The 15084-nt window shown below is 36.7% G+C and overlaps 2 protein-coding genes across 8 annotated transcripts in view; one reads left to right on the forward strand and one right to left on the reverse strand.

Moving 5' to 3' along the window:
- The window catches only part of TOGARAM1 (TOG array regulator of axonemal microtubules 1), a 98348-nt gene extending 96059 nt beyond the window's left edge, over positions 1-2289 (reverse strand). For all 3 annotated transcript variants that reach the window (XM_081292176.1, XM_081292175.1, XM_081292174.1), the window contains exon 1: positions 2-2289. In XM_081292176.1, the coding sequence (XP_081148302.1) occupies positions 2-2047 (2046 nt within the window). In that variant the 5' untranslated portion in view covers positions 2048-2289. The remainder of the gene's footprint in view (position 1) is intronic.
- Positions 2290-2524: 235 nt separating this feature from the next.
- The window catches only part of KLHL28 (kelch like family member 28), a 36914-nt gene continuing 24354 nt past the window's right edge, over positions 2525-15084 (forward strand). For 2 of the 5 annotated variants that reach the window (XR_014021446.1, XM_081289926.1), the window contains exon 1: positions 2525-2645. The gene's annotated coding sequence lies outside the window, so the exon portion shown is untranslated. Of the gene's footprint in view, positions 2646-3174; positions 3312-15084 lie in introns of all 5 variants that reach the window. The other 3 variants (XM_081289928.1, XM_081289927.1, XM_081289930.1) reach the window with 3 other exon arrangements.

Here is a 15084-nt window from a genome sequence, read left to right on the forward strand (position 1 = left end):
CCTGCTGTATATCCTTGGAATTGGAGGTCTGGTTTTCTCCAAGAACTCCAGGCTGCTCATTTTCCCACGGTAATTTATTTTTTCCTTTTCCTGCACTTAATACCCTCCGGGTACAGACAGTTGGACTGTAAGATCCATACATTTGCAAGCTATCCCTTGTGTGATCACCACAGAGAGAGTGTGCACTCTGAGTTCTGTTACCAGCCAAAACCCAGTCTGTATCCGCTCCATGTGCCAAATGGTTTGACCTACCCTGAGCAGAAGATGGCATGAGTATTGCATATTCCACAAATCCGTGTTCTGTTAGCCTAGGTAGGGTTTTTCTAGCCAATCTGGCCTGCACAGCATTCATCACTCCATCTCCATTATCTTGCAGTTCAATAGTATCTACAGCTTTAAAAAGGATGCTGGTTTTACCTGAGCCCATTGATGATGCCAACACAGCAAAGGCTTCTAGAGCTGCTTGGCGAACCCTGCGTTTGCTATCTACAAGAGCTGGGGCAAGATCAAAAGACAATTTGGGTAAGTCAAAATCCTCACTGGGATAAGTCAGGAGGGAGCAGATGCAGATGTTCACCACCTCCTCTCTTACTCTGGAATGCTTATGTTTAAGATGTTCCAGGAGTAAACAAAGCACCTGTTGAGGACCTACTTCTTTCATTAGCTTGAGGAAGATTTTCATGTATTCCTGTTTGATCACCAATTTGTTGTCTGCTAGTACTTTGACAGAAGCTGCTATAACTGGTCCTAAGAACTGTTGGACTTGCTCTCCAAGACGAATAACTAGTAAATGCAGGACCTGAAGTGTGCTATGGACCACTTTGAAGTTAGAATCGTCTAACAAATTATACAACAAACTAATGAAACCAACAAGACTAGAATGAGGGGTAGAGCTAGGGTTAAATTTTCCCAGCACCTGTTTTAGTTCTTCAACGGCCTGAGTCCGGTTCTTATAGTCTTCCTGATCCAATAATCTTGAATGCAGCTCCTGAGGAATAATCCCAAATTTAAGATTGCTATTGCAAAGAGCCACTGCACAAGGGACGGAATCCTCAGGAAATCCAGAGGCTTCAAGTTCCAAATAATAAGGAACTTGACTTCCAAACTGGGACTCCAGGCGGCGATTGTAGTGTCTCCTCAGTGCAGATGGCAGACGAGAGATATAGGATTGAAACCTCTCTTGGCCAAGTCTCTCACCAATTTGTTGAAGTGCAGAAAAAGCTACCTCTGATTCTTCTTCTATCTCCTGATCACCAAGCTTTCTGGCTAGAGATATTATTACCTCAGTGAGATCCAGGCCGAGCAACAAATCCTCAGGAGTAAGTAAGATGGGGAGCAGTAGTGCAGTAGACGCTCTAAGTCGGCTATTGGTACTTTCCAAACCTTGATGTATTAGCGTTCTTAGCACCTGTCCAGAACTACGTTTCAGACATAAGTGCAGAATCTGCAGCGCATCTTTCCGCAGAGCTGGATTCTCTTCTCGTAAGGAGACAACTAGTTGAGGCAGAAGTGCTAAACTAAAAGCTTCTTCCAGCTGGCCTGCCTCCCCCTGACCTCGGAGAACATCGGAGAGAAGTTGCAAGCAGAGTCGTTTCTCATCACTACCTCCTTCCACAAGCACTCGGCCCAGGGCCCGATACAATGCTTCTTTACGTCTGGGGAAGCCAAGTCGACCGCCCCGCCGTGGCAAAGCAGCCTGCAAAGCCTGGAAAGCCTCGGAAGGATCGGGGACGGTGCGCAAGAGCTGAAAGAGCCGAGTCTCCTCTTCATCTCCCCCTGAGAAACCACCTCCAGGCCCAGACCAACTACTTGAGACTGCCTCTGCCGGCAACAAGAGGGTTGAGGCCAGAGGTGAAGGTGTAGGGGGACAGGAGCCGTGGTCCCCGGCAGCTCCGCGGCAGTAGTAATTTTTCTCTCCTCTCATGGTGCCCCCAACTCGATTATCATCAGTCTCTGGGGCGGAAGGGCGACCGCAGCTCTGGAGGCGACAGGCATAAGCGGCTGAAAGGGGCGGCATCAGAAGCAGCGAGGATGGCGCAGCCGCCATGGAGGGTGGTCAGGTAGCGAAGGCTGAACGGAACCATTGCCGTCTCCGAAGGGCTCGACGAAGCCCAGCCTTCCACTTCCTTCCCAAGCCCCAAACTGCAGAGGAGGAAAAGGAACACCTTGAGCCAGCTGCCAGGCCGCCTCCTACTCCGGGAGGTAGCCTTTTGCCTTTTGGCAAAATGGCCCCGGCTAGAGTCCCAGACCCCACAGCTGCCACCGGGCGTAACCAGGAGCACCACGTGACCAAACCGATCGCTTCCATGGTGATGTACCCAGAGCGGACCTCTTGACCCGGAAATCGATCCGCCGAGATGAATGCTGGGTCATGAAGTCCACGTCAGATGTTAAGGCAGAAGTGTCCTGGAAGAGGAAGTCAGAACGTTGGAACGTAACTAGGGCGGAGAGGAGGGCGGGTACTGTGGGGTGGTGGGGGGGGAAAGGGTGTTAGGCGGAAGTGACGTTGTCCTTGCTCCGGGCGGAAGTTCCCCGCCCCATCCGTGAGAGTTGAGGCTTGACCGGAGCGACTGGGGATCTTGTCCCGGCTTCAATTGTCCACGGCTCCACCTCCTGTGGCTGCAGGTGTGATTCCTGGGACTCAGGTATTTTCCCTTTGCTGTCCTCCAGCGATGCAATATTTGGCAAAGTTTTACCCAAGTGGCACTGGAGATAGAGGTAAAGGAGTGGACGGGAGCAGGCAGGGAAAGGCGACATCTTCTTATGCAGGGCTTGTTACCGTTGTAAACGTGTTACTCCCTACAACCCTGAGTAAGTGTGATCCTTTCCTCCTCCTATCCGTTTATTCGTACAGGAGATCCCGACCAAAGCCAAGCTCATAGATGGGGTAATTTTATTTTCCAATTCCCGATCTTTGGGGACCTTATTCACCACGCTTTTCTCCCAGGTCCCCTTTTGGTATTTCCCATAACCCTCTGGCTGGGGAAGGTCAATTGTTTTCTGTCACTTTTTCTTACCCCCATCACTTTTAAGTTCTCTTTAAAACGCTCATAATCTGGAGATAAATGTTTCCCCTATAACTAACCTCCTTCCTCTAGACGTTGTCAAAGTCTTGTCTTCTGATGCAGTTCTTCTGTGGGACTCACCCTTTTCCCCGCCTCCTCCCTCCTCCAGCCGAACTCCCAGCAGGATCTTCAAGCGTCTCTGCAGCCTTTCAGTCTCCTAGAGACAGAGATTGCAAAGACAATTTCAGTAGCGATGGAAGTTCTTGTCATCACGGTCCTAAGAGAATTCTTCCCTGTGGATTTAGGGTTGGTAGATATTTCTTTGTTTTAGGCGAACTGAGAATTTGATATGCATTTTGTCCTTGGAAATGAAACTTAAGTAGATTGAAGAGCTGGAATGTCTTGGTATGAGGCTGAATGTTTCAGAGTGTGGAAGAGCGATGTTTTATTTTATTTAATTTTGTATGTGATGCTGAGGATCGAAACCAGTGCCTCACACATACTAGGCAAGTGCTCTGCCACTGAGCTACAGCCCCAGCCCAGAGAGAGAAATTTTTAAAGAAATAATACAATTACTTTTGAATAACCTAATGAAAAAACTCAGTTATAATTTGGAGTCCGAAATTTCTACACTTTAAAGTATTGCTGCCTTGTTCTGTATCGGATGGGATATCCCAAATAATTTTTAAAATCCTAGAATAATTTAGCATATATGCTAAATCATGTTGTAATCTTTCTGGCTGATGCAAGTTCAGAAATTTTTTCTGAATTTTGCCTTATAGCACAATTTGCATATCATAGTTTTTTTTTTCCTTTGGGAAAAGAAGGCTACATAAATACATAAATACGTATCCTATGTTTTGGTTTAAATTCAAAGTGGTTACTTCCTTAGTCATTTTGATGTACAAATGAATCTGCCTAGATTTGGTTTGGCTAGCATATTTCAGTTAACCAAAAGAATCCTTCTGCTCTTTTTCTTTTTTAGGCACAGAGTTAGGGCATGGGAGTGAAAACCAAGATAGGATTGTAGCAGTTGTCAATGAAAATGTCTGGTTTTCATGTTTCTAATCTAAGAAACTCAAATGTATCTTTTTATTCTTGTATGCTCAGCCTTCAGGAAGCTACTCCAAATGAAGGGAAAGGAGAATTATGTACAGGTTAGAATGTACACAATAGAATGCCAGTTGGAATAGAAAATAATCCTTTCCACTGATAAGAATTTTAGGGTTGATAATCCAGTATATTCTGCTATATCCAAGATTTTGGGAAGCCAGGTTAATAACTAGAGATTTTATGGTAATCACCGAATCATAGAAAAAGAAATTGGAAGCTCTTGAATGATATTTCATAATCAGTTATGGTAGAAGCTTAAGAATTATTCCTTCTTGGGGCCAGGGTTGTGGCTCAGTGGCAGAGCACTTGCCTAGCCTGTGTGAGACACCGAGTTTGAGTATCACCACTGCATATAAATAAATAAAATGAAGGTTCATTGACAACTAAAAAATAAATAAATAAATAAAAAGAATGATTTCTTCCTGCTAGGTGTGGTGGCCTATACTTGTAATCCCAGCATATTGGGAAGCTGAGGGAGGAGGATCATAGGTTCAAAGCCAGCTTTAGTAACTTAGTGAGATCCCGTCTCAACATAAAAAATTAAGAGCTTAGTTATAAAGTGCTCTTGGGTTCAATCCCCAGTACCCACTCCCCTAAAAAAGTACCCCTTCCCTCAATAAAGAATACTTTTTAGAGGTTTTGGACACTTAAATTTAAATCAAGCAGTTGTCATGTCCTGTTCTTGGGAACAAACCAAATAGTCTTTTGATTATTCTTCTTCTCAGGCCTTTGTAGATCATTATGTTACAAATTACAGTTTATTTTATATCTGTTACACTTTGTCTCCTTGATGAAGACTTGGAAGATGCATTAGTCTCTATAGTGTATATTTAGGAAGTGAGATTTCATCATCATGTCTCTTACTGATTATCTCTTATGATTATCTTGTGGAATATGAATCTTATCCATTTAAGTTATGTTCTATTTATATCTATTACAGATACAAAGGATATTTTTTTAAATCCATTTTTGTTGGTATATCATTATACATAATAGTGGGATTCATTGTGATATATATACATGCACATAACATTACTTGATCAGTTTCATAACCCAGTACCTTCCCTTTCTCTCTCCCGCTTCCTCAACCCTACTGGTCTCCCCTCTAGTTTTATGAGGTCACTTAAAATTTTTTTTTCTTTTGAGCTTCTGCATGTGAGAGAACATATGACCCTTTCTTTTTTTTCGTTTTTAGAATTTGTTCTTTTTAGATAAACATGATAGTAGAATGTATTTTGACACGTTACACATATATTGACTATAACTTATTCTAATTAAGATCCCATTCTGGGGCTAGGATTGTGGCTTAGTGGTAGAGTGCTCACCTAGCATGGGCGGGACCCGGGTTCCACATAAAAATAGAGGCATTGTGTTGTGTCCATTTATACCTAAAAAAAAAAATAATAATAATAATAAAAGATCCTATTCTTATTGTTAAACATGAGGTGGAGTTATATTGGTCATGTACATATGACCTTTTCTGAGTCTGGCTTATTGGCTCATTATGATGCTTCAGTTTCATCTATTTTCCTGCAAATGACATAATTTCAGTCTTCTTTATGGGTGAATTACATATATATATATATATTTTATTCATTTGGTGATGGATGCATAGGCTGATTCTATAACTTGGCTATTGTGACTTGAGCTTCTATGAACGTGGGCATGCATGTATTGCTATAGTATGCTGACTTTAATTCCTTTGGAAAAATACTGAAGAGTGGTGTTTCTGGGTGCTATGGTTCCATTCCTAGTCCATTAGGAAATCTCCATATTGATTTCCACAGTGATTGTTCTAATTTACAATCCCACATTCTCTATAGCATTTATTATTTGTATTTTTGATGATTTCTTTTTAATTGGAGTGAGAGGAAATCTCAGTGTTGTTTTGATTTGCATTTCCCTGATTGCTAATGATGTTGATTTTTAAAATAATCTTATTCTCGAATTATATGAGTCTTTTGTGTATTGAGTATAAAAATTTTATTTTGAAATGTAAGTATAGATAGGGAACATATTTTGATCAAATTTCAGAGTTTGTAGTGAAACATTTTAGTTGTTTTATTAATAATATATCTGGAAAAGTTGAAAGGAGGTAGTTTAAGGATCCATTGAAAATTGCAAATTTGAATTAAACATGCTAAAATTTTCAGTTTCAAAAATGATTAATGGATTACAGGAATATGTGTTACATACCTTTTTTCTTTAGCTGATTTTAAGCAAGGTAAACACAATTGCCCTAAAGCATTATTTTGAGTCAGATAATAAATTTGTTGGATGAATCATTATAGTTTTTTCTGTATTCTTAAATTTTACAGACACTTAGGAATATTGGAAATCAGTGTGAATTTTGTAAACTATTAAAAGTTTGTATTGTTTAAGAAGTATTGTGCAAATGAAAGATATATATTAACAAATAATTATAATGATACCATTTATTGTATTTGCCTCATGCCATGCACTGTGGTAGGTACTTAACAAATATTAATTGATTTAACTATTTTTGGAGGTTGTATATTCTACATTTGTACTGGGGAACATCTGAAGACTATATCTACTGGAAAGTGATTGTTCAGAGTAAGAAAGTAAACTCAAATTAGTATATTTAATTATTTGCTTAGAATTTTGTATTATTTGATTATATACTTTAATCTATCCTTTTTGGATTTCTATTCTGAATCTTGTTTACTTTCTTGAATCAAAGTTTTAATAACATTAAGAAATTATGGCTCTATTTTTATACCTGTAGAATGAATTACTTATTTTTATCTAGTTTATATTATGTTCCAAAGCATTTATGCATTTCTGTCTTGAGTCAGAACTAGAACTTAAAGTGAAATTCAATTTTTATTGCATTTTAAGCACTAATCTATATAAATTAACATCATTTAACATCTGTTGCAACCATTTTCAATGGACAGGGGTTAATTATGTAACTAGGAGCTTTTGCTGAATGTAGTAACGCCTTTGGGGACTTGCTTTCTTCTGTATTATTTCTGAATCCATAATATAATGATTTCTGTTATGATAGACTGCTAATTTTACAGTTGGTTTTCCAGATATAATGAAAATCATTCTCATGGAGCTGGGTGTGGTGGTGAATGCCTGTAATCCCAGTGACTAGGGATCCTGAGGCAGGAGGATTCAAAGTTCTAGAGGGCCCCAAGCAAATTAGTGAGACCCTAAAAAATAAAATTAAAAGGGCTGGGAATGTGGCTTGGGATGCACATCCTTGTGTTCAGTTCCTGAACCAAAACAAAACAAAAAAACAATATCATGAAAAAGGAAAGATATGCCAAATTGTTCCATTGGTTCATTTCTCTGAGGGAAGTTGAACTATAGGAAAGATATTTAAGAAAAGAGCAGTTATGATAAAATATTCTCCTAATTTTATAAATCATGTTCTTTATATAAAACATGTATTCATTTTGTTTAAGAAATCCTCATTTCTTTTCACTCTTTGCTCTAGATCTATATTTATATGGTAGAAGATAATTGCCTCCCAACTAATTTTAGCACCACTGCTTTTGTGGCTTAGATATCAATTAAGTAGGTAGATACTAAACTCACAGCTTAGCCTTATAATCTTGGTTTTAGAACCTAAAATTGTGAAGTCATTATAGACTATGGAAAGTTTGATTTTATTTTAATTTTACCAAAATTGTGTATATTTATACATAACTAAGTAAAATATAATACTATATATACATAATGTACTACATATAATATATGTTATATAAAATATAATACTTTCTTAAATTTTTTCAGATAGATTTTTTTTTCAATATTGACTAATCCAGTTACTTAGATTTGGAGTACTTTATGTAAATCTTAGACATAAGTGCCTTTTTATTATATTTATATATATATATATATATATATATATATATATATATATATGTTTTAGATGCACACAACACCTTTATTTTGTTTATTTACATTATACAGTGCTGAGGATCGAACCCAGGGCCTCACACATGCTAGGCAAGCCCTCTACCACTGAGCTACAACCAGCCCTTAGATATAAATGTTATGGTACCAAAATTAAGACCAAAAAAGATGACAGATATGTGTGGGAGCCTGCTATATCAAATTTGTTATTATGCAAATTGCTGAAGGAAATAATTATTCCATGGATCCCTCTTTATTTTATTTTAAAGCCCTGATGTATTTTTGTATCTGATCTGTGCATTTTATATCTTTAGTCTTTATTATGTTTAAAATAGAAATAATAAAAACTTCCTATCTCATATTGCTTTTCTGAGGACAAAAGGTATTAAAAAGTAAAAAACTTATAATAGTACCTGGTACATTATGACAGTTAAACAAGGTTGTATTCCAGGTACTCTTTTATAGAATAATTTAGTCTTGCTAGAAGTGGCATCAGTTATAATTTGTCTCTGTAAACACTTTAAGCAGCCTAACACTCTTTAACAGTGTAATTTTTTGGATGCAATGTGCAGAAAACATTGTTCTAAGATTAAGATAACATTCTAGTTGCAGTAATGTGTTTTAATAATCTTGTGATTTTGGTTTGTTTTTGCAATACTAAAAATAGAACCCAAGATTTTTGGTTTTTGAGACAGGGTCTCACTATTTTGCCTAGGCTGGTCTCCAATGCCTGTGCTCCAGGGATCCTCCTACTGCAACTTCTCCAGTGTTGGGACTACAGCCATGCCTCACTAACCCCAGTTGTGATCACATTAAGTCATCTAAACTCTTTGATGTTTGAGAACAAGTTAAACTATTTTCAGCACAAATGTAATTGCTTAAATATTATTGTAAATTATAATCGATACATCCAAAGTCTTCATGTCTAAGTCTTATTCACAGTTTAGTGTCTTATATTCTCCTTTTTTGTTAAAAAATTTTTTACTATGCAAAATTTTCAGACATGTAAAAGTAGAATAATAGGATGAACCTCCATGTACCTGTTATCTAGCTTCAGTAGTTGTCAACTCATGACATCATCCATCTCCTCATCCCATATTATTATTAGTATTGTTGTTGTTGTTATTATTATTATTATTATTTGGTGGGGGGATTATCGGGGATTGAACTCAGGGGCATCCTACCACTGAGCCACATCTCCAACCCTATTTTGTATTTTATTTAGAAACAGGGTCTCACTGAGTTGCTTAGCACCTCACTTTTGCTGAGGCTAGCTTTGGACTTGAGATCCTCCTGCATCAGCCTCCTGAGCTGCTGGGATTACAGGGGTGCATCACCATGGCCCAACCATCCCATATTATTTTGACAAATAATAATATTATTTTGGTAACTCTCTGACATTATTTCATGTACAGATATTTCAAGATTATTTATAAAAGATTAAAAAAAGTCTTAAAAGCAGAACTACGGTTTTCAACAACAAAGTAAATAGTGATTATAATCAGTAATTTGGTCAATTTGTAAATTTCTAGTTGTATTCTAAATATATGTGCACATGTACATGTATGGATTATAGGTTGTACTTGGTCAATGTGTCTTAAGTTTATTCTAATCTGCACGCTTATACTCTGTATTTTTTGGAGTTTATTTGTTGAAGCATCCAGATTATTTCATAAATTTTTTTCACAAAATATTTTTGCTAATTGTATCTTTCTCTTTTACTTTAACACGTTTTTTTCCATTCACTGTATTTTTTGTAAATTAACAGATATATAGGATTTGACTGTGGTTGAATTGGTTTGATTTTTGTGTGTTGGAGGGAATACTAGAATACTCAGGTTGGTGATATGTTGTTCTATCAGTAGGCCTTAATGTTGGGTTTTCTCTCTTTTTGAGATTTTTAGCAGTCCTCATAATCAGTGCTGACCTATTAAGTGAGCAAAATGGTAACATCCTATCATTTCTTCTTAATTTAGTAACTGAAATAGTTTTATAAAGACAAACTTAATGATACAGTTAGCATAGGGAGGACATGATGAATGCTTGATTCTTTCCCTTTATTTCTGGGTTTCAATTAATGAGTTGATTAATTGGCATCCTCCATTGGTGACTGATAAGGGTTTTAAGAAATTATTTTGACTTTATGGATTTAATATATCTGATGTGTTTTAGTCAATTGCAGTCATCATTATATAAAAACAAAACCCCAAAAACAATAAATTAAAAGATAAAATTGATTACATTAAAGATTTTTGAATATAGATGGGTTTGAACAATATTTGCAGTATATGTAAAATATGTATCAGTAATACAGAAAATTTCTAAAATTCCCTAGCTTTTAGGAAAAAAAAAGACTAAAGAAATGAACAGATGATTAATAATGCAAATGGCTTTTAACTGCATGAAAATTTGCTCAGTTTCACTTATACTCAAATAAAATAAATTAAAACTATATGGAGTTAACAGTCTCTCTTTATAATATTACTGTTAGTGAGGCTATAATAAACAGCTACTCTCACTCATTGCTGTGAGGATATAAAATGATAAAGGAACTCAAAAGATAAGTTGGTCAGAATCGCAAAATTACATTCTTTCTTATTCTCACTTATATTCAGAATTGTTTAATGTAATCAATTTTATCTTTTCATTTATTGTTTCTGGGTTTTGTGGCATGGTGAGAAACTGTTCCCTAATACCAGGTTATGAAAGAATTAATTCTTATTTTTTTCTACTACTTGCATGATTTCACTTTTTCCATTTTATATCTCTGATCCATTTGGAACTTATCCTGGTGAAGTATGTGAAAGGGATCTAATTTATTTATTTCCATATGATTAATTCTTTAGTTATCCTAACATATTAATTTAAAAGTTGTCTTTTGCCACTGATTTTAAGGTGATGCCTTTATCGTACACTAATTCTACATATGTAAATGATCTATTTCTGTGTTTTCTACTTTTTTCTATTAATCTATTTTCTCTTACATATGTTCTCATTTAATTCTGTTTCATCCACAAGAAATTTTATAAATAAGAAAGTTCAAGTATAGAATAAGTAATCTACCTGAAGTCATGTAGCTATTAATTACCCAAATGTAGATTTGAACCCAGTTCTCTAAGGCTCCAAAATTCATACTTTTACTCATTGTTCTTTCCTGCTTCCCGTGGTGCTTGCCCTTCCTTCTGTACATGGTTGTTATTGAGATAAATGAAACTGTGAGTGTAAAGCTATTTGATAAAGATGGGGTTTGTTTTGACAATGAGAAATTATTGCTTCTTTGAGTTATTTTTAGTCATTTATTAATGTATAGCCAAGAATCAAATACAGTCACAGTTGTAATTCAAAATTTTGGATGTATCGATTATAATTTACAATAATATTTAAGCAATTACATTTGTGCTGAAAATAGTTTAACTGGTTCTCAAACATTAAACATGTATAAGAATCACATGGAGAACTTAGAACAGATTGTCCAGCCTCCCCCCAAACTCCATATACTTTCTGATTTTTTAAATCTGTGATGGGACTCAAGAATTTGCATTTCTAGCAGGTCCCCAAATGTTGCTGATACTCTTGATAGGACCACAGTTTGAGGACAGGTTTTTTAAAACTCTGCATTTGAAAATGTTAATGTTCTATGAATTTCTAAGTCTCATTTCTTGAGATAGGAAAGTGATCAAATTAAAAATTTTAAGAATGCATTATGGCAAACCTGGGATAATTCATCTTAGGTTCCCTATTTTAATCTTGCCTTTTTAAAGTTTTTAGTTGGAATTGTTCTGGTTGAACATTAAAAGTATAATTTCTTTAACTCTATTCTTAATTGTTCATAAAAGAAATGAACATTATGTCATTCCCATGTAATATAAGGAAGAGAATGCATAGGTGCTCTTTTTTAGTATTTATTTTTCATTTTTAGTTGGACACAATACCTTTATTTTATGTGGTGCTGATGGTCGAACCCAGGGCCTTGCACATGCCAGGCAAGTGCTCTACCACTGAGCCACAACCCCAGCCCCCATAGGTGCTCTTTTGTAAAGTTATCTTTACCAATACCATTTCTTTGACCTGTTTTTAAATTTTTAATAATTTTTATTGTTTCAAATGAATAGAATATTTCACTCACTGTTGAAGTGGTCAGAAAATATTTAAAAGGTTTTAATGGTAAAGATATAGGAAAGTGAGACAAAGAAATAATATAAGGGTATAAATGTTGGGAAACAACTTTGTCACAGCACCCTGGTAACATGCATCCATATAGCAAAGGCGTGACCTGGAGGACTGCAGCTTATCTGAGTCTTGGCTGCCTTGTTATTCTCTTAAAACACAAGGGTTTGGGAGGACTCCTAAGCCACTGCTATGAAGCCATCTACCTCTCTGTCTCTCCTGTAAGTCTGTCAGAAGATAATTTCTGTTAACATCCTTGATTGTGGTAAAGTATGGGCTTTTACTCCCCACCCCTTAGAATAGAGATGCAGAATATAAAACTGCTTAGCCACAGTCTAGATTGTATCCTTAACAATTTATGGGTGATATGTGAAACAAGGATCCAGGCAGTTCACTGTTTGGCTACTCTTCTTTTCACTAAGTGATAAACTGTCTAAATTTTTTTTTTTTACATTTACATGAGGATTTTATTTTATTTTTATTTTATTTTATTTAATTTATTTTTTTGGTATTAGGGATCAAAACCAGGTCTTCATGCATGCTAAGCATACACTTTTCCACTGAACTATCTAAATTTAATAAAATGTCTGAATCTAAAAGTGGTTCGTTGTATCTTTATTGGTAGAATTAGGCTTTGGCCTTGCCTTGGTTGTATTTGTTCAGTTTGTAGTAAGCCAGCTTCCTTCCTTTTTTGGTATACATGGAAGGGAGTTGCCTCAGTCTGGCTGGGCACAATTCAGGAGCCACTTGTCAAAAGAAACTAACTTTATTTTTAGAACTACACATGCCAAACAAAACAGCTCCTCAGGAAAAAACCCTCAGAGCCCAACTGCCACCACTGGCTTCCCACAAGCCTCTCTCTCCAACACCAGCCTCTCCACCTCCCACAATCCTCCTGCTCTTGAGGCCGATTGGCTGGGTCGCGTGGGCAGAGCCAAAGAAGTCCCCCAATGAGCAGCTCCCGTGGTCTGAAAGGGCAGGGAAACAGCCCAATGAACATCACCGCAGAGGAGCTAATCAGCTAGATGTTGCTGGGGCCGCTGTGAGCCAATCATCAGCCGGCAGCTGGAAGTTTGCTGGCAGCTGGAAGTTTGCTGGGGCCCCTTTGGCTGTGGCTCTCAACAGGAGTCACATGGGTTTAGTTGACAAAAAGTAATTCTCTTTAAAGATAATATTGATAATGATAATAATAAATAATCTTTAATTACAGAGTAGTTATGTTTAGCACATAGATAAGCATAGTAAACTTTTCAAAAGTTTACTTTTTGAAAAAAAATACTATTTTGTCTGTTTTTTGCAGATGAGAAAACTGAGATTTTAAGATGACTTTCCCAGCCAGGTGTAGTAGCGCACACCTGTGACCCCAAAGACTTGGGAGGCTGAGGCAGGAGGGTCACAAGTTTGAGCAGCTTTGACAACTTAGCAAGACCTTGTCTCAAAATTAAAAATACATAAGTATAAAGGGTTGGGGATGTAACTTAGTGAAAGAGCACCCCTGGGTTCAATTCCCAGTACTGCAAAAAAAAAAAAAAAAAAAAAAAAGACTTTCCCAAGATCACATGACTGTTAAATAGTACAGGCAATACTGAAACCTGGGCATCCCCATTCTAGAGCTCAGTCTGTTAAAATTATATTATCCTGCATAGGTTGTGATTGATTGATTGGTTGATAGATTGATTGATTGATAGATATCAGTGTGAATTTATGTATTGTATATGTAGATATGTCTATGTGTATTTAATAATCTATATTGTGTCATGCTTCTATATCATATGTAAATATTAATTTACCAGTTTGGGGTTTTTTTTGGTGGTACTGGGGATGGAACCCAGGGCCTTGTGCATGTAAGGCAAGCACTCTACCTACTGAGCTATATCCCTAACTCAATTTTACCAGTTTTGAATTGAACAAACAAAAACTAGTTTATTAAAGATCTATTAATGTAGTCTTTTTTAATTTTTGGTCAGGGATTAAACTCAGGGGCACTCAACCACTGAGCCACATCCCCAGCCCTATTTTGTATTTTATTTAGACAGGATCTCACTGAGTTGCTTAGCACGTTCCTCTTGCTGAGGCTGGCTTTGAACTCACAATCCTCCTGCCACTGTGATTACAGGCGTGTATCACTGCACCTGGCACTATGGTTCCTTTTTATATTAAAAATGAATCTAACCATAACTCATTGACTTGATTTGAGAATCAACAATTCTGTAATAGTTTGTGTTATATCAGTAGTACAGTGGATTTCTTTTTTCTTTCTCTTTTGCATTGCTGGAGATTGAATCTATGGCCTTACGCATGCTAAGCAAATGCTGAACCACTGAACTTTATCCCCAGCCCAGAAATCTAGTAATGAGAGATAAGGTAATATAGAAAGCTGAATACCACTTAAGTAAACAACTTGAAAAAATCAGTAGTGCTAAGATAACTAATGTTCATCTAGGTTTTCCTAAGCGATAGGCAGTATTCTAAGTATTTTGTATGTGTAAACTCAATTAACCCTATGTGGTGGTGGTGGTGGTGATGATGATGATGATGATGATGATGAAATTTTCATTCCTTCATTTTTCTCATGATAACCCTCAGATCTCCCTTTCTCCAGAGTAGCCCCGGTTCCATTACTCATAAGACATAATTTGAATTTCTTCTCTTTCCTAGGTATTGAATTTGGATCCCTTTTAAAAGATGATCACTAAATCTGTTCTCTGGATGTGGCATGACATTTACAAAACAAAGTGAAAATATCTCCTCTCTTTAAGTTTTATGTATTATAGTGTATTAATACAGCTTAAACCTACATAAGCTTATTGTATTAAAGTAGTACTAAAATTAAAATCCCTAAACTTATGTACCGCAGGTGTACTACAGATGAATTATTTCTCTCCTATTCTATACTTGTATAGTTGCT

Source organism: Spermophilus citellus, assembly GCF_964194105.1.
Source record: "Spermophilus citellus genome assembly, chromosome: 4".
In the NCBI taxonomy this organism is placed as follows: domain Eukaryota; kingdom Metazoa; phylum Chordata; class Mammalia; order Rodentia; family Sciuridae; genus Spermophilus; species Spermophilus citellus.